The 27,230-nt window shown below is 35.9% G+C and overlaps 1 protein-coding gene and 1 non-coding gene across 4 annotated transcripts in view; both read right to left on the bottom strand.

Annotated features, from left to right (window-relative positions):
* The window catches only part of LOC150103703 (cyclic GMP-AMP synthase-like receptor), a 162,345-nt gene extending 142,481 nt beyond the window's left edge, over positions 1–19,864 (bottom strand). The window contains exon 1 of one of the 3 annotated variants that reach the window (XM_090396503.1): positions 19,639–19,864. In XM_090396503.1, coding sequence (XP_090252629.1) covers positions 19,639–19,650 — 12 coding nt within the window. In that variant the 5' untranslated portion in view covers positions 19,651–19,864. Of the gene's footprint in view, positions 1–6,712; positions 6,973–7,206; positions 7,344–19,638 lie in introns of those variants that run through there. The other 2 variants (XM_090396504.1, XM_090396505.1) reach the window with 2 other exon arrangements.
* A 6,196-nt stretch (positions 19,865–26,060) lies between these two features.
* Positions 26,061–26,132, bottom strand: TRNAA-UGC (transfer RNA alanine (anticodon UGC)). The gene has a single exon. It is a non-coding gene; the product is annotated as a tRNA-Ala (tRNA).
* Between the last annotated feature and the right edge of the window lie 1,098 nt (positions 26,133–27,230).

The following is a 27,230-nucleotide window of genomic DNA, read 5'->3' as shown; positions in this document are numbered from 1 at the left end:
TCATGCTTCAAAGTCTGTAAATCTTAAGATATACCTACCTGAATTCGAATTGTGTGTTTGGCATGAGTTTCTGGTCCTGACAGGGTCCTCTCTCCCACACATCAAACTGATTCTGGGTGGTGATTTCCTATCAAGGCATGACTTTAAGTGTGACTATATGAGGAAGGAGACATACCTGTTGGGACAAAAACAGATCATAGGAAAGGGGGCACGTTCTAAGGTCACGCAAGGAAGAGAGAAACTCGCCTAGGAATAAATCTCAGGAAAGGAGTCATGAATCCCACATGGATAAGGTGAAGGGATCTTCCATAAGAGAGTTAGTTAGTAACAAAAGCTAAGAGTTAGTTGAGGCTCAATCTGATATGAGCTACTGTAGGACTAACAAAAGGGAGTGGAATAGACCCAGAGGAGTTTGGTACACCAATACTGAGTTAATGGATGGAGCATACATTCAAAGAGGAACAAGATACTTCTGCAAAAGAAGGAGGCCTAGAAGGGAAAAACACTGTCAGGATAAAACACTTGGCAGAATTCAGTGCCTCCAATTTACCAGGTGTTTCTTCAATAAGCACCAAGTTCCTGAAAGGTTGAGGAGAGAAGTAGAAAATTTGTCAGTTAACATGAAGGAATCCAAGGAAATGAATTACACCAGTAGGAAGCTAAATAGTAATGCTATCGACCAGGATAAGTAACAGGATATCCTGACAGAAAAAAAAAAAAAAAAACATTTAAGGAGGGAGGGAACCTTTGTTAAAGTTTGTGATTAATAAAGTTACTAAAAGAACGAAAAGGAAAAATATACTTGCATCTAAGTGTGAAATACAACTGAGATTATTTGTTAACTCACATGAGAAAATTTGTTGTAATATGATGAAAATAAGATAATTTACTTACAGAATATTGGTCACAAGAATTTTGCATGTAAAGGCTCGTTAAACAATTGAAACAAAGGATTATAAGTTTATGTCAATTCTTAGAAAATTTTAGTAAATATGACTCAAAAGGTTAGCAAGAAACAAGGTAAGGTCCAAGGTCAAAGTTTCTGATTTTGGACATTGCCACAAGTTAGTCACATGCACACGGACTGCAGGAATTTTCGGCTGAAAAACGCCACCCTAACTGGTTACAGAAAGTGTATCCAGACATCGGGAAGGAGGAGGATTAATTGCAGGTGCAGGTAGGGTCATGGTATAAAAGGGTTAGGAACCTCCCCCAACTCTCTCTTGGTTCTCCAGTCTTCGTATGTGTCTTAAGTGGTTTTCCTAGTGATGGTCAGGAGTTTCTCTCTTTCCACCACGACAAGGAACAAAAGTAAGTGGAATTTCGGTCCCAATTCCCTATTATAGAAAGGTGGGATGCCATACAGCTGAGAAGAAAGGTAACTACTGCATGTTATATCAGCTGTATTCTTGACAACAAAGGGAAATTCTGTGGAAAAGTAGGTGCCCACGGAGTGAATCTCATTACTACAGAACCGCAGATCCATTGTGTTTCCTTGGAAGAAGCTTGATGTGTTGAAGACATGAATTCCAACCTTGATCCGAGAAATCTCAGATATGGTCCACTACAGAAGAATTCGTCCTCAAAAATTATAGACGAGTAAGAACAGAGACCAGCCTAGAAGATCCTTATCAAACGATATTGTAAAATCTTATATTGTTTCAAGTCTTAATGTGGCTGTGATTGTAGTTCTGTTACCGATCAATTGAAAGATTTGAACAAGAATTGAACTAGGACTTTAGTGCATTTAAGAATAGAAAGAGAATAAGCATGTCAGTGTTAATCGATAAATAATCGTGTGTCTAGAAACTTATGCATGTTATCTATATTTTGTCTGAGAGCTGTTTGAAGAATTGAATGTGGTTACTATTGTAGCGATAGGACTGTTTAACCCATATTACTCTAGTGAGTTAACGTGTGTAAACTAATTGTGTTTAATTAAGGTATTGCATCGTATTATTGTGCTCAGACAGATGAGAGGTTTTAGTCAATGGTTAACATTTGGGAGAATATCCCTTTATCATGTGTGGAGTCTTTTGGGGTGGCATAATCGCCCTTCCCTCATAGAATTCTATAACCTATCATTTGCGTATTGTTAGTATTGCTTCAGCTTAGTGTTGAATTAAGTTTTAGCAAATTTTAATATATTGTATTGTGCTTATGTGTATAATAAACTTTTGCTCATTGAAACCTCAGTTTTCTGAAACTGCTATTCAATGCACCGCTTGTAATTATGTAAGAATCTAGCCACAGGGGGGGAAGAAATTAAGTTGCGAGTTCACAACTTAATTATGCAGTTGTGACAACAAGGTCACAACTGCATAATTGTTTCACACCTAAATATATTTAAGAAATTGCTTCTTGTTTTGATTCTTTTCATAAACTAAATGTTCTAAATGGTGCAGCTAAAAAGTATAAATGTTTTAGAACACTAAGAGGAACAACAGCTTAGATACCTTGTATTTGGGTGATATCACATATAGTAAGAAATTTGTTACAAACAAAAAAATTTAAACTTGTAAGAGTAATTAATAATTATAGGATGGTAAAAAGGGGACACGACAATTTATAGTAAAGACCTATTGGATTGTCTCTACCTGACAACCCAATAAGTCATTATAATCCATCCATTTTTTTTTAATTGATATAAAATTCTTTGTCCATTTTGCAATGACTGTTGTCTTTTAATATTATTATTCAGGTGCTCTAATGGAGTCATGAGGCTCATTGTAGGAGATCTACCTTAAGACAATGGTCTATCGTATTATTCCTCATGCAGTGTCTGCACTCACCACTCTCTCATGCAATGCATTCCATGCTCCATCTACTCTCTATGAAAAATACTTAAAATACTTCTTACCATCTTACTTGCATCTCTCCGAAACTTCTAGAGATGGCCTATTGTCCTTGTTCCTTCCACTCGTTCCACTACATAAAAAATCTTCCTATGTCAATCTGCTAAATATTCCTCAGCAACTTAATGGCTCAATTATATCACCTCCTCCATTTCACCAGACATTATAGATTACATGCCATCATCAGTCTATCCTCATAATCAATGTCCTGCAGTCGTGATATAGTTTTTTTTATCCATTCCATTTCATCCTTTTGACAATCTTCAACTCTCTTTATCTCCTTCAAAACCCAGTGACCAGATTTGAGCACAGCAATCCACACAGATGTAGTTTGATCAGGGCTTTATATAATGAAATTACCACTCATCCCTGTCCAGCACTGAGGAGGACAACCAGCAATCTTCTGTGTTGTCTTCACAACCTTTGCAATATTATTATTATTATTATAAAAAACCTACACGGAGTCAAAGACTCAACATGGGAGGTCCACTGTTATACACACACAGTTTATCTTAGACTGCCTTAAATATATTCACTGTCTCTACGCTCTCCACAGTCTCAGACAATGCATTCCAATCACTCACCACTCTCCATGCAAAAAACCTGCTCCTCACTCTCTTGCTCACACTCTTCTTATAGAGCGTCCAGGGATCACCTCTTGTTCTCTTCCATCTTCACTCATTCTGTGCAAAACTTCCCTGACATTAATCTGGTAATAACCTCTTAATGACTACCACTGATGCGATCTGTTGAGTTCCCTAATCTTTCTTAGGACTCTCATATCTGTGGTTCAATCTTTAATCAAAAGTTTATTTCCAACCCAGCTCTCAGATCCATAAATTAAAATTTGAACACTGTCTTGTATATAGATACTTAAGTGTTTTGACTAAATTCTCTCTTTCTTTCTATTTTATTCCATATAAATTTATTCAACTGACTTTCTAATATACCAGCTATGCAAATCCTGCTATTTCCAAATTTAATTTGCCAAATTCACTAAAAATTACATGTCCTATAGGTTCTCCATTCTTGGTCTTCCTCAGGGTCATTTTACTGCATTCCTGCCAAAAAAAAAAAACAGTTGTTTTGCTAACCTGTCCCCTCCTATTTCTGTATAAGTGACCATGCCACCTGAAATTAGCTCTGTTAACAATGTCAAGTGCATTCCTAATATCCTTGTTTTTTTTTTTAATACAATACTGCTACTGATGCCATCTGTTCACTCCCCTAGTCTTCCTCAGAACTCTCATATCTGTGGTCTCCAGTCTTCAGTCAAGTATTTTATTTCTAACCCAGATCTCAGATCCATAAGTTAAAACTGGTTTGACCACTGCCTTGTATACAGGTACGCTAGTGTTTTGACTAATCTCTCTCTCTCTCTCTTTTATTCCATATAAATTTATTCATTGACTGTCTAATATACCAGCTATGCTAATTCTGTTTTCTATTTCTACATTTAGTTTATCATTTTCACCAAAAAACTCACTGAATAGTTGAAATGTTTCTGCCTATTTTCATTGTCATTATCACTTTGTTGCTGATTTTCATTCCAAATTTATTACAACAATAATTCAATTTAGTCTGGGAATTATAGATTTATTACAGGGTTCAGTACTAAGGCCTTCGTTTAACTTTAATATTAATGATATTGTTAATGGATTGCAGGGGAATATTCAGTTGTTTGCAGATGATGTGAAGCATAGAAGGGTTATTAGTAATAGTGCATTGTTCTGAAATTTTGTCCCTAAATTAACTGTAGAAAGAGTGAAGTTGATAAAGATGATATCAGGACACTGTATAACGTTACTTATAGGGAGAGGCTAAAGGAATGTGGACTGCAAAGTTTGGTCAATAGGAGGAGGAGAGATGAAGTGAGACTTAAACTGTTGAGAGGTAGTTAGAGGGTTGACACGGAGTTCTTTCATTTGGTGGAACAAGGATAATGAGTGAGAACAAGGTGCCATCCTTGCAAAAGTTTGAAAGTTGCAAAAGGAAGTCGTGAGCAAAAGGGTGATGGTTTCTTTGTATGCAGGGTTGATGAATTGTGGAATGCATTGTCTGATAGAGTGGTGAGAATACAAATAGTGAATGAGTTCAAGGAGAGGTATAATAGACTGTGGCCATCCATGATGAGTCTTGCGATTCCATGGAAGTCCTGAATAATAATAATAATTATTATTATACTGGATAGGAGTATAATTCATCCAAATAAAGTAAAGAGCTAAGATTAGCATCTCAAATTTTGATATAAGATTTAATTTTACTTTCCTTCATAATGTGATACATATACATAATGAACAACAGTGGAGATAATGTGAACTCCTTATGCCTGATATAATATATCAGGCAAACCAACTTTCTCCAACTACTTCAATTCTAACTGCTGAATTACAATTCAAATGCAGACTATACCTATTGCTAAATACAATGTCCCATTTACAACACATAATTATAGCTTTTTGAACAAACTTTTCTCTTGGCACATTGTCATATGCCTTTTCCATATCAAAATTCCTATCGAAACTTAGATAGAGATCATTATTGTATTCTCATGATTTAACAATTATTTGTATGAAGGTGAACATCTGAGATCCTGACAACCTCTAAATGGCCTGAATCCAGCTTTTCTCCTAGCTTCCCTTCCACAATTTTTCTTCGCCATTTCTCGCATAACTCAGTAGGGAAATCACTCTGTATTCATATTCAGTTTTATTTCCCTTTTTTACAGATGGCTACTATGAAAGCTATAATCCAATCATCTGGAATTCGACCCTGATCACAGGGTCGAATTCCAGAAAACCTGAAATGCCTTTCCATATTTCAGGTTTCTGATGGAGTTTTCTACCTAAATTATTGATATGTACTCCTGATTGCATTTTCTTGCTTGTTTTCTACCGCTCTACTGCCACTGCTTCTTTCATTTAGCAACCTTTACCTTCAGTTTTCATGTCATCTTTTTACAGTACTCTTTCCTCCTCTAAGCTGCAGGCAATAGCCTTCAAAACATTTTACCATCTTCCTGATATTTATTTTCCATGTACTTACCAAAATTTTCCCATGACTTTTTGTTTAGCTAATTTTACTTATTATCTTTTTATGTTCTGTATTAAAAATTATTATTATTATTACGTGAAACCTCCAAGGAGTTCAAGGACTCATCAAGGGAGGGCACCTACTCTACACATCTGTCTCCACCACTCAATCTACAAAATGCAACTATACTAATACCATCTACCGCCCTGATAATCACAAACATACATGCCCACAGTGGGATTCAAACCTGTAGCCTTTTAGCTGGAGAGCAGATACGCTACCACTCGGCCAACCAGGCCATACTTATCTACTCATTCCTGAATTCTAGAATACTTACATAGCTGTGTGGTTGTACCATAAATTATATTATGAAAGATGCCTAGGCTTAAATCATTCTTGTTATGGGATTACTAGCTTATTTAATTTCAGCATGGCTAAGTTAGTTAGTAGAATGTTGGTTATGGAAAAATTAAAAGGAATATAAGCAGAGTACGGTGAATCAATGGAAAAGAGGTGATATGATAAGACACAACTAAGTTAGTGAGGGAACTATAAAAAGAGTAGGAGGTAAAGGAAGAACAAGAGGTACTTCTATAAAAGTATGGTGAAAGGGTGCAAATAGTCGATTTTTTTTTATGTGGAAAAATGTGGATGAGCAAAACACATTACCAAAACAGTGTAAATGCTGGGGAGGGTTAAGGATATTAAGGTACAATATGATAAATGATTGTTGGTGGAACCTTCCAGAGGAGTTTACTGACTCCACGGAAGTTGATGTAAGATGTACTAATGATAATGACTCAACAAATTATGCAAAACCATACCTGCAAAAGACCTTTTTAACAATATTATTATTATTATGTGACACCTCCAATAAGTACAAAGACTCATCAAGGGAGGACACCTGCTCCACAACTTCCCGTCTCTACCACCACTCAATCCACCAACTACAGAGAACCACATCATCTACATGAACGCCATCTACTGCCCACCACTATTAGTATTTTCACAGAAAATCACAAACATCCATGCCCATGGTGGGATTCGAACCTACAACCTTTTGTCTGAAGAGCAGATACACTAACTACTTGGCCAAATATGTCCCAATAAGTCAACAGGAGTTCCACAAAATAATTAATAGTCCTCTACAGTGGCTGGAGAAGTTTTTCTTTTCATTAAATTTAAAATAAATTATATATATATATATATATATATATATATATATATATAAGTCCATTACACAATATGGTTTCCATAAACAGTAAAATCAGCAGAGCGTTGAAACCTTTTTAAATGTAGCACTATGATTAGTACTTACAGAGTTCATTGTGGCTATTAGTTTTGTATCCCGTACACACAATACGGTTTTCAACGACAAGCAAATCTCATAACATTTAACCTCGCACAAAAACAGCCCATATTAAATCGCTAAACAATGCGATAACGTAAATAAACAATCTCGTAACTGATGACGATTAAGGTTCCCACAAGCATCCGTATCAGTTAAAATATAGCAAAATCGAAAGCAAAAATACTCTTCTGGAAGATACATTCTAATCAGTGTACCAGTAGTAAAATGAATATAAAAGATTCGATGTTTAAATCTTTATTATTATTATTATTATTATTATTATTATTATTATTATTATTATTATTATTATTATTATTATTATTATTACTGGCCTTCTTTCGCAAAACAAGAAACCTAAAATGATCTTCGTGTCACTGAAATTAAATAGTTAACAAGCAGCCACTGAGTAAATTATAAAAATATGATCTTCCCTCTTAGAAAAGTCATGGTGTAATTACATTTTAATTTGTGATGAGATGGTTTAAATATTACATTTCAATAAACTATTACACTTAACGGTTAACCATTAATTTTATTTTGTATCTTTTTATTCAGTTACCTATCTGTTTCGTGAAATAAGAAACCTAAAATGATAATTCAGCACTGAATGCAAACTAAATTATACAGTTAACATTCAACCAATCAGCAAATTATAAAAACATGACATGGCCTTCTTTTATTAAAAATCATTAAGGCTAGAGTCTTAAAAATCATGCTAACATTAAACTTAAATTCGGAATGAGCTAGATTCATTTTAATATGTAGTTAAACTTCATGGTGAAGTATTAACATTTTTATAAATTTCTGCTCTGACAACAAATGAAATTACATAGCAATTTATAAGGAACACAAGGATAATTCGATAATAATAAAATATACTGCAGGTCAGTTTCAAATGAACTTATACTAATTTAGAAATCGTTTGTCCTAGACAAGGGAGTCCAACATAAATGCTGATTTCCAAGGGACAAATCAAGGAAATAACACACCTAGACGCATTTTTAAAAACTTGAATTTTTAGAGAAAAAAATGCATATAAAGTTCAATAGATAAGTTTAATGAAAATGGCATTTTAATTGTGATACATTGCATTTTTTTTTACATCAACAATAAGTATGTTTAATTTGAATTTAATTTCCATGAAATAAAAATATTTATTTACATCAACAAAAACAATATATGAATCTATTGATTTTTAAATCATTCAATATTATACAAATATTTTTTCTTCTGGTTATTCAATTTACGTCACGGGCCGCATTAAATCATTAAACGAGCCGTCTGGTCCAGACAAACTTTTGCAGTAATTTTTGAAAATAAATAAATATTTAATGCAGCCGAAATGAATATAAGCAAACTACAATGTATTCTCAAAATTATTTGAGAAAAATAATTCATTTTCGAGTAGTCCATTGAGAATGAATCTGGCGCCATACCAACTCATTCTAAAAAAGTATTTGATATGTTTCAGATTAGGATTCTAGACAGCTGACACACACTGGACGTTTGTTTTCACGGGTTTGTCTTGCTGGAAAAAAGAATTGTGATGCTTGGTTAAGAAAGCCTAAACTCAATAATAGTTGCCTGGCAATTATTTCTGAGATTGGCAATCGATTCCAAGTTTTGGAGTTTGTTGAGTGAATTTGATGCAGAACAGATTTAGAAAAGATAGACAGCCCGCACTCGTGAAGCATTACATACGAACAGGAATCTAAAAGTTGTCCAACTGAATCAAGCAAACTATTAAAAAAATCAGCTAATGCCTTTTATTCCCTTATAGGGAGTAGGCTACGCATTTATACCCTATCTAGCTTTTAGAAACTGAGTGGGCAGTTCAATCTCCACCGGTAGCCAATCAGAGATAGCTGGCCCGTGTCTATCACTAATTATAGCAGCCACCAATAGAGAGGCTGGCAAACAAGCACTGCCATTTCTTGGTACCTGACCCTAATAAGATATGTTATGGTCTAAAATAATGTGGGTACTACAGTCGAGTTTCTTGAGTTTACAGGATAAAAAAAACCCGAGTTTTCAGGAGGAAAAACCCGCTTGCCTGTACCAGAGATCGACTAACTCGGGAATCGGTCGAAGAAAGGCTTAGAAAAACTTCCTCCAGTCAGAGACTTGACTTGAACTTAAGTCTGACTTCAAGCGACTAAGTGCATAGGACGCAAGCGCCACTTCCACTGAGATATATACAGGCGATTATACAAATCATACAAAAAAAGCATGTAGGTAACTTATTATGCCTTACATAAATGCAAGTAGAAACTGGAATAAAATGGCTGAGTTTAAATTAAATTTACCAAGAAATTATATTGTTATATTCTTGTGCATTATGTGATGAGTCAGCTGATGAGACCTCAATAAAAATTGAAACCAGTACAAGTAGTGCATAGCGTAGCATTATACATTTCGGGGAATTGCGAGTTGCATTATTATTATTATTATTATTATTATTTTGACACCTCCAAGGAGTCCAAAGACTCATCGAGGGAAGGCACCTCTGCTCTACAGCTCTCTCCACCACTCAATCCACCAACTGACCACAACTACACCACCACCTACTGCCGACTACCACCACTACTATTTTCACAGACAATCACAAACACCCATGCCCACGACATGATTCGAACCCGCAACCTTTTGGCTGGAGAGCAGCTACACTAACCACGCGGCCAGCCAGGCTGGCAAAATTTTACTTTTTCTTATACATTTTCTGAGGCCTGTGTAGCTCAGTGGAAGTGGCGTTTGCGTCCTCTGTGCTTGGTCGCTAGAAGTCAGACTTAAATTCAAGTCTAGTCGCCGACTGGAGGACCTAGACCTAACTCTCACCAGCAAGCAGATTTTTTATCCCATAAACTCAAAAAAATCGACTGTAGTACCCACATTATTTCAGACAGCAACATATCTTGTTAGGGTTAGGTACCAAGAGATGGTAGCACTTGTTTGCTAGCCTCTTCATCAGTGGATGCTATAATTAGTGATAGACATGGGCCATCTACCTCTGATTGGCTACCAGTGGAGATTGGAATGCCTACTCAGTCTCCAAAAGCTAGATAGGGTTTAAAGGCCTCGCCTACTCACTATAAGGGAATAAAAGGCGTTAGCTGATTTATTTATTTATTTATTTATTTACTCAATTTATTTTGCTTTCTTTATGTATTAGGCCTAATGGCCAGTTTCGATTCGAAACCGGAAATCCCTCGAAATTAGGTCCATCCTTATTCCCAGAATGTCCTATGTCTGTATATGCATGTGTTCACGGGGACAGTTTGCATGTTCTGGGGAACAAAAAATCCGAGTTTCCGGGTGATTCCCTCTACCGCCGTGTGAGACCGGCTAACTCACCTTTCATTAAAAGAGAGGAGATAAAGGTTCCTATCGTCTTAGACGGGAATCGAACCCCGGTCTTTCCGACCAGAAGACTTCATCTATACCGACTGAGCAATGAAGGCTGCCTTATGGCATATCAAGGCAATTAATGTGAAGTCATTAGCTTCTCTGTGCAAGTAGCCTAGTCCTGTAGCTACTTCACGTGCAAACCTTATTTACACTTCGATAAATGATTAAACAACGTATTATTTCTTGGAAGTTAAAAATTATCACCAAGTGAAAAAAAAATAATAATATTCTACAAAAAGGTTGAATTTTTTGCCTTGGTGAATATTATAGCCTCATATTAGTGAGACCTAGCTTTCAGAAGCTAGTGTAAAAATTGTGCAGTATTTTTTAGGAAGGAGAGTAATTGATTATTATTATTATTATTATTATCATTATTATTTCTCTCAGGAGTGGTAGTGAAGAATTTGGAAAAGTTGTTAGGGCTCGCATTCAGAAGTGGGTTGACAGAGAATCGTTACTTTGCAATGAACAGCATGGGTTAACTAAAGGAAGGTGATGTCTTAACAACTTGCTGACATTCTGTAATATTGTTACCATTGATACACCATGACACTTTTTCATTTTGCCAAGGCTTATGACAAAATACAGCATTTGATTATATAGAGAAACCTGTGGAGAATTTATGATTAAGTTTAACACATGTGAACCACAGTAGTAGGTTTTTATTACTACGTGAATATTTCGTCCTAGGTATCTTAAGACATCATCAGTACAGTAAGGCAATACTAGGAATGACAAAAGAAAGGGTGCGTACGTACATAAGCTACTCGATGAAACAACGTCGTTTGATGAAGAAACTTCAAAAAAACTCAAAACATACCATGCTAGACGTCCGAGAATATACAGTTTACCCAAGCTTCACAAAACCAACGTCCCACTCAGACCTGTTGTTGATTCAATTAGTAGCCCGACTTAAAAGTTATCAAAATTTTTATCAAACCTTCTCCGTTCCCACATAGGTCAGTCAACCTCTTCAATAAAAAACTCCACAGATTTTCACACAAAAATAAAAGACATCGAACTGCTGACAGCAGAAATGCTAATTAGCTTCGACATCGTCTCTCGCTTCACCATTATCCCCCTTAAAGAAACTGTAGACCTATTAAATGAAAAATTTCCGTCGGACATGGTTGAACTGTTCAAATTTGTTATCACTTCTGGTTACTTCACATGAAAAGGAAAAATCTACAAGCAAGAGGAGGGAAAGCAATGGGGTCTCCCATGTCACCCAACTTGGCAGATCTGTTTATAGAACATCTAGAAGAAAAAATCGTCGCATTCAAACCCAAACCAAAACTCTGGCTTTGATATGACGATGATATCTTCGCAGTCTGGAGTCATTCCGAACAGGAGCTACTTCAGTTTTTAGAAAAAATCAACCTTCTTCATCCTCGCATCAGATTTACATTAGAAAGAGAATCCCCACAAGGCATCTCCTTCCTGGATTTACACATCCAAAGAAAAGAAGACGGTTCCATTTCCACCTCTATCTATCGGAAACCGACATTTTCAGGCCGCTACATTTACAATACTTCAGCTCATCATGCCTCTCAAAAATTTGGCATCATTAAATCATTGATAACCAGAGCACACAGATTATGCTCCTCCGAGGATTCTCTAAAACAAGAATTGGAAATAATGAAAAACACAGCCACTCTAAATGGTTGCAATCTAAAAACAACTCAAAAAATCATCAGCAATCTCTCCACACTTCAAACCAAACAAGAACAACCCCATAGGATTCTCATACCTTATATAAAAAGGCATCTCTAACTGCTCTCGAAAATTATGAAGAAATACAATCTTGCTGCCGCCTACAAACCCATCAACCAGATCCAAAACTTGTTACCCTCACCTAAGGACAAACTTCCATCTATGCTACTTACTACCTGGTGTATATGAGGTTCCATGCTCCTGTAAACTCTCTTATTTTGAACAGACAGGCAGATCAGTTTTTAAACGCATTTCAAGACCATATCCGCCTCATCAAGCCGCATAAATCAGGCTTTGCTCAACACGGAGTTGAAAACCCAAACCACAAGATCCATTGGAAAAAGACAAAAATTCTACACAGATCTTCATATAAATATGAACGCTTATATAAAGAAAGTGCTGAAGCCCTACTTCACAGACCAAATCTAAACCGCAATGATGTTCTTGCCATCCCTAAAGTATGGGAAATTGTCATAAAAAAAAAAATTGTGCAACATAATAACTTAACTGTAATTAATTTTAATTTAATTTAAGTAATTTAGTTCAATTTAATTTAATTTAAGTTCAGGCAGCAACGCGCCACTGCACGCAATTCGGATTCCTTTGTACGTACGCCCTCTTTCTTTTGTCATACCTAGTATTACCTTACTGTACTGATGATGTCCTAGATACCTTGGACGAAATATTTACGTAGTGATAAAAAACCTACTACTGTGGTTCACGTGTGTTAAACTTAATCAGAATACAGCATGGAATACTGTTGCATAAATTGGGGAATATGGTATTGAAACATAAAATATTAACATGGATAAGAGGATGGCTAACTGATAGATATCAAAAAGTGATGTATGGGGGATCTGCGTGTGCAGGATTTAAGGTAACCAGTGGTATAGCAGAAGGATAAGTACTTGGTTCATTGTTATTCACTCTATACATTAATGACATTGGGAAGGATTTTGGGCAACAAACAGCTATTTGCTGAAAATGCAAAGATGGGAGGGATAATCAGGAATTCGACTGATATGCTGTACTTCATGTATGATTTAACTGGGCTAATAATAATAGGTGGTGGAATTATGGAACATATATTGGTGGAATTATACTGGTAGAAACTGATCAGTCTAGGGATATTAGAGTGTTAATAATAATGTCGACGCGTAAAGATGCGGATATCATTTTGCCTCTTTTCAAAAGTTTAATAAGACCTCACTTTGAATATTATGCACACGTCTTTTCTCCTGGTTTCCGTTGTAATTCTAATACTGTCGAGAGAGAGAGAGAGAGAGAGAGAGAGAGAGAGAATGCAAAGGAAAGTATCAAAGATGATATCAGTTTTGTGGAATACTGATTACGAACAGGCTTGAGAATTTGTAGACTGCAGACACTAGCAAACAGGAGAAAGAGTGGATGATATAATTGAGAATAATAAACTTCTGAAAGGGCCAATACAGCATTTCAGTTGATGGAATTTTTCATTTTATGGAGGGGTGGGGAAAGGTCAAGAGAATGAATCTGCCAAGAAAGGATGTGATTTAATTTTTCTCTCATAGAGGGGTGCGTCTTTGGAAAGGATTGTCATTTGATGTGGTGTGTGCAAGCAGTGTGAATGAATTCAAGAACAGGTGTGATACCCAGTTCTCCTAGTATGTAACCTCCCTCGATAAATCCCTGACTCCCTGGAGGTCTCTCTTAATAATACTGATTCTGAAACTACTACTAATAATAATATATTGGTACTTCAAGGAATCATATGACTTGTCACGGGAGACCAACTCCATCCATTAACGCAATAGCTATCATACATCTCTTTAAAGCATTCGACTGTCTGGCTCTCACAACTGCCTGTAGCAATTAATTCCACTCATTCACCACTCTACAAGAAAAAGACCTAGTGTGCACATCCTTACTAATCACACTCTTAAACAATTTCCAAATGTGATCCCATCTTTTCGCTTTACCTTCTATGTATTGAAATTTTTCACTTGTGTCAATCTAAAACATTCGTTTCTGAGTCCTCTCCACCACCTTGTGATCCCCAACAAACAGGTAATTAAATCTGTACAGTAGTCAACATATGATGAAATCACAGCCTTAAGAAGACAGATAATAACCTACTTATGTTTACTTGAAAATGTGTTCTTCAGTATCTCATTAATCATCTGAGATAGTTTTCTAAATCTTTGCAACATGTCCTCGGAAATTCACATCTCTCTCCACTATCAACCCAGATCCCTAGCCTCATCAATTTTCTGTAAACTATTACCATTAATATGGTACAAAGTATGTAATCTTTTCATCCAGAAAGTGCATTAGCTTACATTTTACAACATTGAATTGACAATCATTATCCTTTGGCCACACTGCCAATTTATTTAAATCATCCTGTAAGATACTCACATCATCTTGATCACTATTGCTCTCTCTCTCTCTCTCTAGTTTTGCATCATCGCAAACAACTGAATATCCGACTTCGAATCTTCCACTATATTAATTTATACATTAATGATATAGTGGTAGATTCGAAGTCGGATATTCAGTTGTTTGCGATGATGCAAAACTAGAGAGAGAGAGAGAGAGAGAGAGAGCAATAGTGATCAAGATGATGTGAGTATCTTACAGGATGATTTAAATAAATTGGCAGTGTGGCCAAAGGATAATGATTGTCAATTAAATGTTGTAAAATGCAAGCTAATATATGGAGACTCCACTACATGATTCACCACCCCTCTATCCATGCCCCCAACATCATATCGATTCCATTTGCTACAACTTATGTAATAAATTTCCAAGCGGTTTCTCAAATGCTTTTTTCAAAGTTCAGCGGTATCCTTGTGTAGCTATTTTCTTTATCAGTTTATTTCACCTTATTAAAAAATGTGAATGAATTACTAAGGCAAGACATACCATTTACAATGATGTGCTTTCTCCTGTAGAGTATCATATTCCTATTCACCAATTCATGAATGTTACTTTTAATCAACTCTTGCAATATTTTGACCATCACTCACTCCAAAGACACAAATTAGTGTCTATAATTTGATACTTATGTCTCGGAGCCACATTTATGTAATGGAACTATCTTATCGTCTTTCCTTTCCCCATTGGAAGCTTGCCAGAACTGAGATTTAACTTCGTCAAAGACACTGCCATTTCAGTATTTTCGTAGCATGCGAGTTGACATACCATCCAGGCCTAGTGCTGTATTTACATTGATATTTTTCAATATACTGAGTACCTGCAGTTCGTCAACCTTAATGTTCACATCAGTCTCTGTCACTTCAGTAAATGTATAAGTCATCATCTGGCTGATATATGATATACCCTTGCAAAGTGATCGCTTAATAATTGAACTATTTCTTCTGCTTCTGTCGTTTTCATTTCACCATCACTGCATAAAGTTATCTTTTCATAATCATTCTTTTTTCACTTCTATGTAGCAAAAACTATTTTGGATTTACTTTGGCCTGCTTAGCTAATTTTTTCTCACAATCTGATTTAGCCTTCCTTAACATATCAATTATCCTTCTTGCGTGTGCTTTATATTGCTTATCAGCATGTGATCCCCTTTTTAAAATTCCTTTTACAATGCTTTTTTGCAGCTTTTGTTTTTTATTGCTAGTCATCCACTGAATCCCTACTCAGTTTATTCTCCTAACCTTGAGTATGCAGTCTGATATTGCCTTGCTCAAACACTCCTTGAATGATTCCAATGCACTAATGGCATTCATTCCATGTAATTTCTTATGTCATGGCACTGCCCCAAGTTGTCTCCTAAGTTTATCATAACCTCTAGCTTTGTAGTTCAGCATAAATATTTTCTTGGCTAAAATGTCCACGTATTAACCACCTCACCGGCCATTATGGATCAATTACGGATACGCATACGCTTCGTATCCATCACATATTTCAATGTAATATCAATGGTATTAAAATTTTAATATGCACTTCGCATCCATAATAAACTCGACGTCTATAGACGTCTTGGCCGGTAGCGTGGTTAAACAACTTTCCAGGACAAGATGCATGGTCATTTTGCCCAATCAGATTGTAATTTTGCATAGATCTTCTGATGCTATTACGAGATCCAAGACTCTCAAACTCCTGGTTCCTTCTATCACGTGCTATTTTCAGGTAATTTCCCCTTATTAATTGTATAAATTCGATTTCCAATTTGTCAAGTGTCCATTCCTACTTCCAGTCTATATCACCATAGCTGAAGTCTCCAATGATAAATATCCAGCTTGCATATGGTGCTAATCTGCTGATGCATGTCTTCCGCAACTTCTTCTGGACACCAGGTTTATAATAGCAACGAACAATATATTTTCTCGTATTGTGCTATATCTCACACCAGACAGCCATTTCCATTAGATTTGCAATCTCTCTTAACTCTATTTTTTTTGGTTGAAGTTTTTCAACTATCATTAATAATACTCTTCCTCCTGCCCTATTTCCTCTGAAAATACAATATCCATTACACTCTATCATAGTATTTGCATTATTCTCTAACAGCAGTTCTTGCTGATTGGAATAGTTTTTGGCCAAGTTCAGCTAACCAATGCCAACAACTCCTCTCCTTCATTTCTAATACTTTGGCATTCGTTTACATGCATTTCAATATCCCCTTGGACTGAGAAACTTCACCCAGCTCTTCACAATCATCCCTTCATCATATTTTCTATCCCACCAGTGGCTGGTTCTGCACAGCCATTCCTGCACTCACAGTCATTTTTCCAGGAGTGGCTAGATACATGCTGGATTGCGTCTGCTCTAATATTGCGACTTTCCCTGGTTTTGCCCTTCCAACGTCTCACTGAATAACACCTTCTTCAAGTACCTAACTCCAAAACCAATTAATTACAATTCATCGGGCATGCAGGTCATTACGTCCATCAAATTCACTCCACATACATATCTGTAAACCGCACACTATTCCTCCTGCACAATCTTCTCATTGATCCATTGTAATAGCCCTTATCAATTCTGTCATATTATACCAAGGAAGCAGACTCACAATCTTTGCTTTCTTACTCTCATTTTTTCGTCTTCTAACAACTCTTTTACATCTTCCCTCACAGCGATTTCTCACATTTCAAATCACTTGATTCTGCCAAAGCCATTAACTCTTTTGCTTCTTTCGTCTGCAAACTTAAAGTTTCACTAGCATCCTTTATCTTCGCAAGGGATAAACATGTTTTCATCGCTTTCTCATTAAGTATATATCTTATCTTCGAGCCCCCATAAAATACTATGTTTTTTCACCCAGTTTCTCTCACTTTTATACTTTTCTCACTCACTCTTTCTTTCTTTCTTTCTTTGTTTAAATTTCCGTCTTTCTCATCACATCATTAGCTGGCCTGGTTGGCCGAGTGGTCAGCGTATTCGCTCTCCAACCAAAAGGCCGCGACTTCGAATCCCGCCCTGGGCATGGATGCTTGTGATTGTCTGTGGAAATACTAGTGGTGGCGGTGGGAAGTAAATGGCGTCGGTGTAAGATGATGCGGTTCACTGTAGTTGGTGGATTGAGTGGTGGAGACGGAGAGCTGTAGAACAGGTGTCCTCCTTGGATGACTCTTTGGATTCCCTGGAGGTGTCATGTAATAATAATTTTTTTTTTCAAAGTTTGACAAAGTTTATTATCCTCTTTACAAATACAGAATATTTACGACTATACAATTGAAGCACTACTCGTATTATTACATTTTTGTTCACTACAAATTTTCAGTACAGATGCTAGGTAAATATCTTATTAAATTGCACAAGTAATGATATTCACAATGTATTTTACATCTTTTTTCACATACATATTTACAATCAATCACTTTTTATTAAATCGATAATAATATTTTCTTCTGGATCCCAAAATCCGGAAGAACAGTCTTCCGGATTTTGGAACAATTAGCCGATTCCACCTTCGATGATAATATGCCATCGGTTTACACCTTTTGTGGGTAGGACTAATATTAAAAAAGGGAAAAAATATGCTGTCTACACAGGTAGTCTATTAAAACCTATTTTATAGCTTGCACTCACTCATCACGTGTCCTCAGCTGCCTGACACTGGTCAGGAAAGATGTTGCTTATTTTGGCAAATGTATACTGGTGAGTCATTGTATTACATTATTCATTACTCTGATTAAAATAATGAAATCTTTCATTGTAGAATAATTTAGGATTTCAGTAATCAAACAATCGTTTCGTTCCATATTAGTGGCTATTCTTCCAATAACAATCATCGAATAGATACAGCGTTTCTCAAACTTCTCCAATGACAGAACACTTCACAAATCCTGATTGGTTAGAGTCGGGTATCATCGGTCTCATATTTAATGTAAAGCTAAGCGCACACTATCGCCGAAGCAGGCAGTATCGCATTGCAAAAATGCGACAGCGCACACTACAGGCGTGCGGGCCGCATCACATCGCATCGCACTGACCTTGCTTCTGACCCCACGTTTCCTAGAATAGATACCTCCGTAATTCACTGGCGCTCAGAGATGTCGATAACTGCTGGTGGCTGAGTCAAGGCCAGCGCGCTGGCTTTAATAGCACAATCCACACGCAAAGTAAGGAGCTCCTGATTTTCAAACATGTTTGAACTTGTCGCAGCATTTAAAACCATTCGAGGCTCATATCAATTTCGATAATTTTTCAAGGAACACTTATTCACTTTCCGCGGAACACTAATGTTCCGCAAAAAGTGAATAAGTGTTCTGTGATGAAAGTCAGTCTAAACACATCTGTAGCTGTCTCCTACATAGTTTTTTCTATCGAAAACTCGGGTTTATCATCCGTAAAAAACAGGCAAACTGGTTTATCATCCCTTAAAAAAATAGGCAACAGAAGAACCCACCCAGTTTATAGACATCATATGCTGACTTCATAATCTTAATTGTTTCGGCCGCAGATTCGAAAACAATTACAGCTCCTACAAAATTCTGCTGATGTGGAGATTTGTGTTATCTGATTTTTTCTAAATTTTCGAATCCCCCCCCCCCATCATTATATATTGCATGCCTTCATATCTCTAATTCCATTAAACTTATTTTAGATTAAAAAAAAAAACAGACAGTAAAATATTGATTTTAAATTATGTCTAGACATATTTTCGGTGACGTGTTTTTGTCAGGACAAATTAATACTATAGAATATAGACAATATGAAGAAATATATGGGGGGAAATACACCAGTATATGAATGTTTTTGTTTAAACTAAAAAAGTTTTAAAAAATATTTAAACTAAACAATGTAATAGTACAACAACTAAATAACGTTTCCTACCGAAGTCGCCATGGTGGAGTTGCTTGACTAGACAACTGCTGCCTTACAGATATTTCTATAAACACCAGGCTGCACCAGCTGCATATCAATACACGGAATGCATGCATATACAGTATATGGTCTGCTACAACTACACCAAACCATATCAATCGCGGATATCGCTAACGGAACGTCACAGGAAGTCGCTGTTATTTTAAATATTACTGTGCAGTTCCTTAACATTTTCCTATTTCTGGAATAGTTATTAATAATTATTTCTTTTGTGCTATTAAATTATTTTTGTAGATAAAGTTTTTTTTAACACATTTCTTTTAAATCAATAAATGCACGCGAACATCTGTCAGAACAAATAAAAGAATTTTTATACTTTCTCAGTTACATTAATCATATTTGTTCGATAACAACAGTAATCAGTGGTTTCGGTATCTCTTGACATCATACAGAAACGTCAGTGTTACTAGGAACAACGACATGAATCGGGGATAATTAAAAGTGAAGTAAAAACTGTTGAAAAACGTTTAATTTTCTTTACCAAAAAGCTCTGGAAAGACTTTTATTGGGATTATATTGATCAAGTGCATATAATAAACAACTAAGTTATACCAACTAGTTTCACCAACTAAGGCTGTTGGCATCTTCAGGGTACATAACTGATGTAAGCCACTAAAAAGTAAAAACTGTTATAAACTATAATCAACCGATTCCAATTATATTAAACAGAGCGCGTACAATACATTCATAGAGCGTGGATGATATCACTTGTTGTTATTTAGGAACGTTCTATATAGTTGGCACTATAATTCAGTTCTGGCGAGTTGAAGGATCTGATAAGGATCTTCCAGATCACGGGCAAGATTAGTCCTTGGTTTCTGTTAAGGTTTTGTATACAGCGGGCAACTGTTGTGACCTCCTTAAAAATTCGGGAGCGGAAGTCCTCCTCCATGTAAGGAATTGTGCTTCTATCCCACTCTATGGTATGGTTCGTTCTTGAGAAATGAAAAGCTAACCCCGATTTTCCTTCCCTGTTATTATTGACGTCACCTATGTGTTCTTTTTCCCTAATTTCAAGGTTACTTCTAGCTTGGCCGATGTAATTCAAGCCGCGCGAGCAGGGTATGTTATAAACTCCAGCATATTTGGAGAAAGTATGGCTATCTTTTGGTGATCTTAAGAATTGTCTAACCGTTTCTGTGGGTTTAAAAGCCACTCTTATTTTATGTGGTCTAAGGAGTCTAGCAATCTTATTGGAAACTATCCCTAAGTATGGAATGACGATGGTAGAAATATAACGTACATCATCTTGTTGTCTTTGTCGGGGTTCAGAGAAAAGTATCTTGTGGACGCGTCTTCGAGGAAATCCATTCATGGTAAGGTTGGTGGATATCAGGGATAGTTCTTCCTGGAGGTCTTGTTGATCTGTTGTAAGAAGAGAGGCACGGTTCTTCAACATGTGTACAATACTGTTTCTGAGAAATGTGGTGGCAGGAAGTGAAATGTAAATAATGTCCTGTATTGGGAGGTTGGCGGTAAACTGAGAGGTTGATACCACCATTCGGAAGCTTCTTAATTAAATATTCAGAAATGATAATTAGTTATCTTTTTCAAGTTCTAGAGTGAATTTGATTGTGTGGTGTAGAGAGTTGATTTTGTTAAGAAAGTCGAACAGGGTCCTTTTTTGTGTGGTTCCAAACGATAAAGATATCGTCCACGTATCTCCACCATACTGTGGGTTTAGGGTCTGTTTGAGTTAAGATTTTACTTTCAAAATCCTCCATAAAGAGATCAGCACAAGATGGAGAGAGGGGGATACCTATTGCAAGGCCAGTCAATTGCTGATATATGGTTTTATTCCATAAGAAAAAGTTTGATGTTGAACAATGACGGAACAGAGTAGTAATGTCTTGTGGGAGCAAACTTCCTAAAATGTTGATGACTTCCTCCACAGGTATTTTAGTGAATAGAGAAGTAACATCCAGGCTGGCGAGTAAATCCGTATTGGATTTACTCGCCAACAGCCTTAGTTGGTAAAACTAGTTGGTATAACTTAGTTGTTTATTATATGCACTTGATCAATATAATCCCATTAAAAGTCTTTGAAGTAAAGGCTATCAATGTATCATTGCAAATTCGGAAAATTTATCGACGGCATTTCAAATTTAAAATAAAATAAAAAATGAATGAATCCGCTAACTCCTTTTATTCTCCAAAGGAAGAAGGCAAAGCATCTTTATTATTTCTTTATTTTACTTTACATTTTAAGCAATGAGAATGGGGTCGGCATCTGTCCCATTTTCATAAAAATTGATCAGGCGTTCCCAGACTTGCTTCAGAACCCCAACGTATATTCCTCTTCCTCTTCTTCTTCTTTTTTCTTCTTTCAATATCGGATTTCAAAGGTGAAATATTTTCATCTAACATTCATAAAATAAATGACAGTTGCAAAATAAAATGGGTTATTATATTCTGATAACTCGTAAGTCATATATGGATTTATTCTAGTATCACAATGTTTAGCTTTTTTTTTGTTTTCTTTTCTTTTGTTTTCCTTAATTGTAAGAACCAACCAGTCAAGATGTAAAAAGTAATGTAAGAACTGACTGTTAAAGGAATTCCATGAATGTTAATTTTTTTTTTAATTTGTTGCATCCCAAATAAGAAAGATATCTGAATTTCTATTAAATTAAACTTTTCTTTCGTAGAGAATTTCAATTTCCTCTTATAATAAAGAAATATATTGTAGATGGTGCTGTGTGTACGCGATGATGGAGGATCAAGTAATGTAGATGGAGATGCTTCTGGGCAGTAGAGTGCCTTTCTGCAATGAGTCCCTTAAGATGTCACGTAATATTATCAGCTGCTCTTGCTCCCTTATTTATCCTAAGAAATCACACGACAGGAACTGTCTAGCATAATTTATTCAATACTTTACCTCAATATTTCGCCTCTATGGCCTTCGACTATCTGACATTTCGTGAACGCACTATCAGTGTCCTTCATTTTCTATATCAATTTAAAAATATGAACAAGCGTTTAATTTTTACATATTTGTATTGCACTTATTTCTGTTTGTTCTAGTAACGTTTCCAGTGGTACCCCCAAAATCTGCGTTCAACTTATCTGATGATTCTGCACAGCGGAAGTGCCTGGCCTTTAACGATATGTTAGATATACGTTTAATTGCAGATATATTTCATACAGTAGTAGTAGAAACTCGCTCGTGAAGAAAATCAAAATATGTAAACAAAAAAAGTCGAAGTCTTTGAATTCTTAATATTAGTAAAACATCCCCGCAAGACTTGAACGACGACAATTTCGGTCAAAACACACCACAACACCTAGCACAATCCTTCAACCAAAACTTTGTAAACAACATTACATTACTCAAGATGGCATCACTATGATCATGTCCAATACCAAACCAACCCATCACAGTCAGGAGCAAACGATATTCTTTCCATCCGTCTCCAACCCGAAATGAAAGATGCTCCTTCCCAACTAAACCCTATATCTAGCCCGGGGATAGGCAACATCAATTATATATATTCATGTTAATGAATATATAGAATTGAGTGTGAATTGTATACGACAATCCCTCGATTAGTCGCCTAATGCGTTCTTTAAAACAGGCGCATTAATCGAAAACGCACTAATCGAATACCATAACCTATGGGAAAAAGTATAATTGGTTCCTCAAATTTCTTTCTTGAACCGTAATTTTTTTTATAAAAGAATATAAATTTTATTATTCTACTTCTTAACAAAGAATTGAGCTAACGTAGTTTGGCAGGCATTCTGTTTTTTTTTTTGTTTTTTTTCCGACGACACCGACGGTATGGTCCTATTGCCTCTTCTACTCTTCTGCAAATTTTACTGCTTCTCTCTTCATCAGGGTCAGCCTCGAAGCATTGCTGCTTAAAAACTTCGCTTGTACGAAAAATATTTTCAAATTGTTTCTGTGAAATCTCTTTTGGCGGACTATCAGTGGTTAAATTTTCTTCATATTCTTCGGGATCTTCCCGCTGTGCATCTAAATTTAGCAGGTCGGAATCACTCAATTCTTCAGAATGAGATTTAATTAACACTTGGACGTTATCATTGAAGGGGAGAAAGAAATGAAGGACGTACGAATTGGTCGCCAACTCGCGAAATCACGTGCTTTATAGATAAAATTCCCAAACTGTTATTCAAGTAAAATAGTTCCCACTTTAAAAACTACAATGATCATAAAAGAGAAGTTAATTTTCCGACGTGTAATAAACAATTCATCCCAGAAGACGGATTGATTACCCTATTATCGGGATGGATGCTCCTTTTTGTGACATGTGCAGAAGTGTCGAAGGGTCTCGAATCTGTGGGCGTACTATAGCAGACGACATAAATTTTGACGGTAAAAATTTGGAACACTGTGTACATGGAAGTAGTGTAGTATGATACCATTAAAAATAACTTTATAAAATGTTTTAAATCGGTAACTAAATTATTTCATTCTGGTGAGTGATTTTCTAAAATAGTTAGCCATAAAAATGTATAGATAGAAAAATTTTTAAATCTGTAACATTTATTTTTAACATGTATATAAGCGCACTAATCGAATTTGGATATTGAAAAAAAAAAAGACGCACTAATCGGTGCGCACTAATCGAGGGATTACTGTATATTATAAATAATATTCATGTTAACAATTTGTTAAACTTTGGAGGGAAATATATATAGATGTAGGACATTTTTTACCTTGGGTAATTACTATGTTAAAGATACCAAGCAATTTTATAAGCTTGGTGTTTAATCCTTTTTCCCAAGTAAGCAAACCGACAAGTAAGTCCAGTTTGCGCCTCCACGTAGTGCAAGTTGGCAAAGGTGGATTAAGATCCGCTCACTTTTCTTGGTATTTTCCCCTAATACAAAGCACATTCCCTTGCGGAGATGTATGATGCTATGCATTAAAGGTAATGGTCACTACCCAGACCGGTTTCGACCTTTATTGAGGTCTCCTCAGTGGGAGCCAGACCTAAAAAATGCCAAGGTTAAAGTAATACAGAGTTTATATTTTGCCTAAACAAGTTGCCTCAAGGTGCTTTAACCTCATTAAATATAAATCTCAAGATGAGAGTAAGATATAGAAAGTTTTTTACCTCGGGTATATACTATGTCAAAGATACCAAGCAATTTTATAACCTAGGTTTTTTAATCCTTTTTCCCAAGTAAGCAAACAGACAAGTAAGTCAAGTTTGCGCCTGCACGTAGTGCAAGTCTGAGGTAACTCGTTGCAAAGGTGGAGTACTGAGGGGGGGGGGGGTTCTGCCTCCCTGCCGCCTACGACGCCCAATCCCCTGAGTTCCGGGCTGATCAGCCGGTTCTCCTTCAATTCTGATCACTCGAATTTTGAAGACCCGACACTTAGGGGGACGTTTCAAAACAATGAAGAGACAAAAAACGTTTCAAATTTCGGCTTATCTTTATATATATATATATATATATATAGAATGGATATGTAGGAAATTACAGTATTATTTCCTAAGTTGTATAGTTTATGTACGTAATTTTTTGACAGATAATATGAAAAAAAATTATATATTGACTGCAAAATAGACAAAAAATTGGTTTAATGTAAATAAAACAGAAAATCTAGATGATTTTTAAATAAAATTAACACAGCTGGAAAAAAACAAAAAAACATGACATTAGCACATGCTTAATTGGAAAAATATGGATTTTAATATTCTGTATTTCTAACATTAAATAACTAAGAATCGTATAAGGTGTGACTGGAAATATGCCATTTTCATTCTTTTTTCATTAAATATATTTAGCAACATTCATTAAATAGCTTTATCAAAAAATGTAATCAGTACATAAGTGATAATTTTAACTTATTATTATTATGATTATTATTATTATTATTATTATTATTATTATGGCTTTTCACTTTAAGACAAATAGTTAAGAGATCATGGGAATGTAACAAGGATCTCTATCTGAATGTTGTGGATCCAGTAAAACCACGTGACAAGGAGCCAAGAGGAAAGCTGTTTAAAACGCTCCACTTAAGTGGTGTCAATGGGGCATTAGATCAAGCAATACTTAGTCTTTATTTGAGTTGTAAGTTGGCAGTTAGAACTGAAGGGAGTACAAGAAGATGGGTTGAAATTAGATGTCAGACAAAGCTTCACATTATCTACACCATTATTAATTATCTACATGATATTTAACTTGATAAAAAGTTAAGATATTATTATTATTATTATTATTTGACATCTCCAGGGAGTTCAAAGACTCATCGAGGGAGAGTGTGCCAACAGCATCGAACGATTGGTCTCCTTCCAACTACTAACCGCACTCAAACTTACTTAACTGAGCCATTAGTGGCAGAGGCTCTACCAATCGACCAACCTTTGCCGGCTAAAATATGAATTTTAAAATATGGGAGGTGCTCGGGATCGAACCCGGAGCCTTTCACATGCAAAGCGAACGCTCTACCACTGAGCTACACCCCCATATTAACATCAGCTCTTTATTTTATGCACATGATGTTATACTTCTACATACATCCAGAAGTTTGCCAGATTCCTTGCTAAATTGAATAACTGTTGTAATAAATTCGGTCTACGAAAATCAGCAATAAAAAGACAGAGACAATGATAATAGGCAGAAATGTTGAAGACATCGACTGCACCCTGAATGGAAAACTTACAGAACAAGTAAAACATGTCAAATATTTTGGCACAGTTTTTAGCGATGATGTGAAGACAACAGAATTAGCAAAGTTGGCATGATAAGAAGTCCTCTGAATAAAGGTATATGGAATAAGAGAGAAATTAGTCAAAGCACTAACCCAGCTGTTACTGGACTGTTAACCGTCATCTTCCTTTTCTGAAAAGAAAACCAAGCTCATTACGAAGAAGGTAGGTTGGGACATGACACTTATACCTCTGAAGGAATATCATATCTGTTTTTCTTATAGTATGCAAATAACTACGAAATTTTGAAAACCAAACATATGTAATGTTTACATGAATCATTGAATAAAATTACCATGGGATATAGCTTTATTATTTATAAACGAATTATTCATAAACGCACACTGCACCGTTTCTGTGAGCTGCAGTTAAAAATAGCAATTTCATCATTTAGAATGGTGCTCAATGTACTTTGAGCAAACGATACGTCCTGACAAAGGTAAGCATTCTAATATCATATTATTGTACTTTAAATATCTTATCGTTATTTAACAGCACAAAGATAAGTTAGAGGTAACTATAATAACATCATGTGACGAATCATGCAAATTCCGATTTAGGTACGAATTAGTAAACCACACCAAACTTATGGAAAATTGGATTAGGTTCTTTTGAATTTCGGCAGAAGTAATTATGGCCGAGTTGATTTACTTATTTTGCAAGATGAAAAATTAAAGTTTCGCGACTCGAACCTTCCCACCTCCGAATGAGCTGCTACCTCGTTTTTTTTTTTTTTTTTTTTTTAATTTTAGGTCAGGGGAGTATGAGCGCGAATCACCCTTTCTTGTAACACTTTTTTTACATTAACACTACACAAACGAGATCACAGACCAACAACATAACAATGTCGCATGT

Source organism: Typopeltis vanoorti, chromosome 8 (genome assembly GCF_054136105.1).
Source record: "Typopeltis vanoorti isolate ZY-2024b chromosome 8, IOZ_Tvanoo_1.0, whole genome shotgun sequence".
NCBI lineage: Eukaryota > Metazoa > Arthropoda > Arachnida > Uropygi > Thelyphonidae > Typopeltis > Typopeltis vanoorti.
The sequence above is the reverse complement of the archived record's forward strand: the minus strand, read 5'-3'. Positions and strand labels throughout refer to the sequence as shown.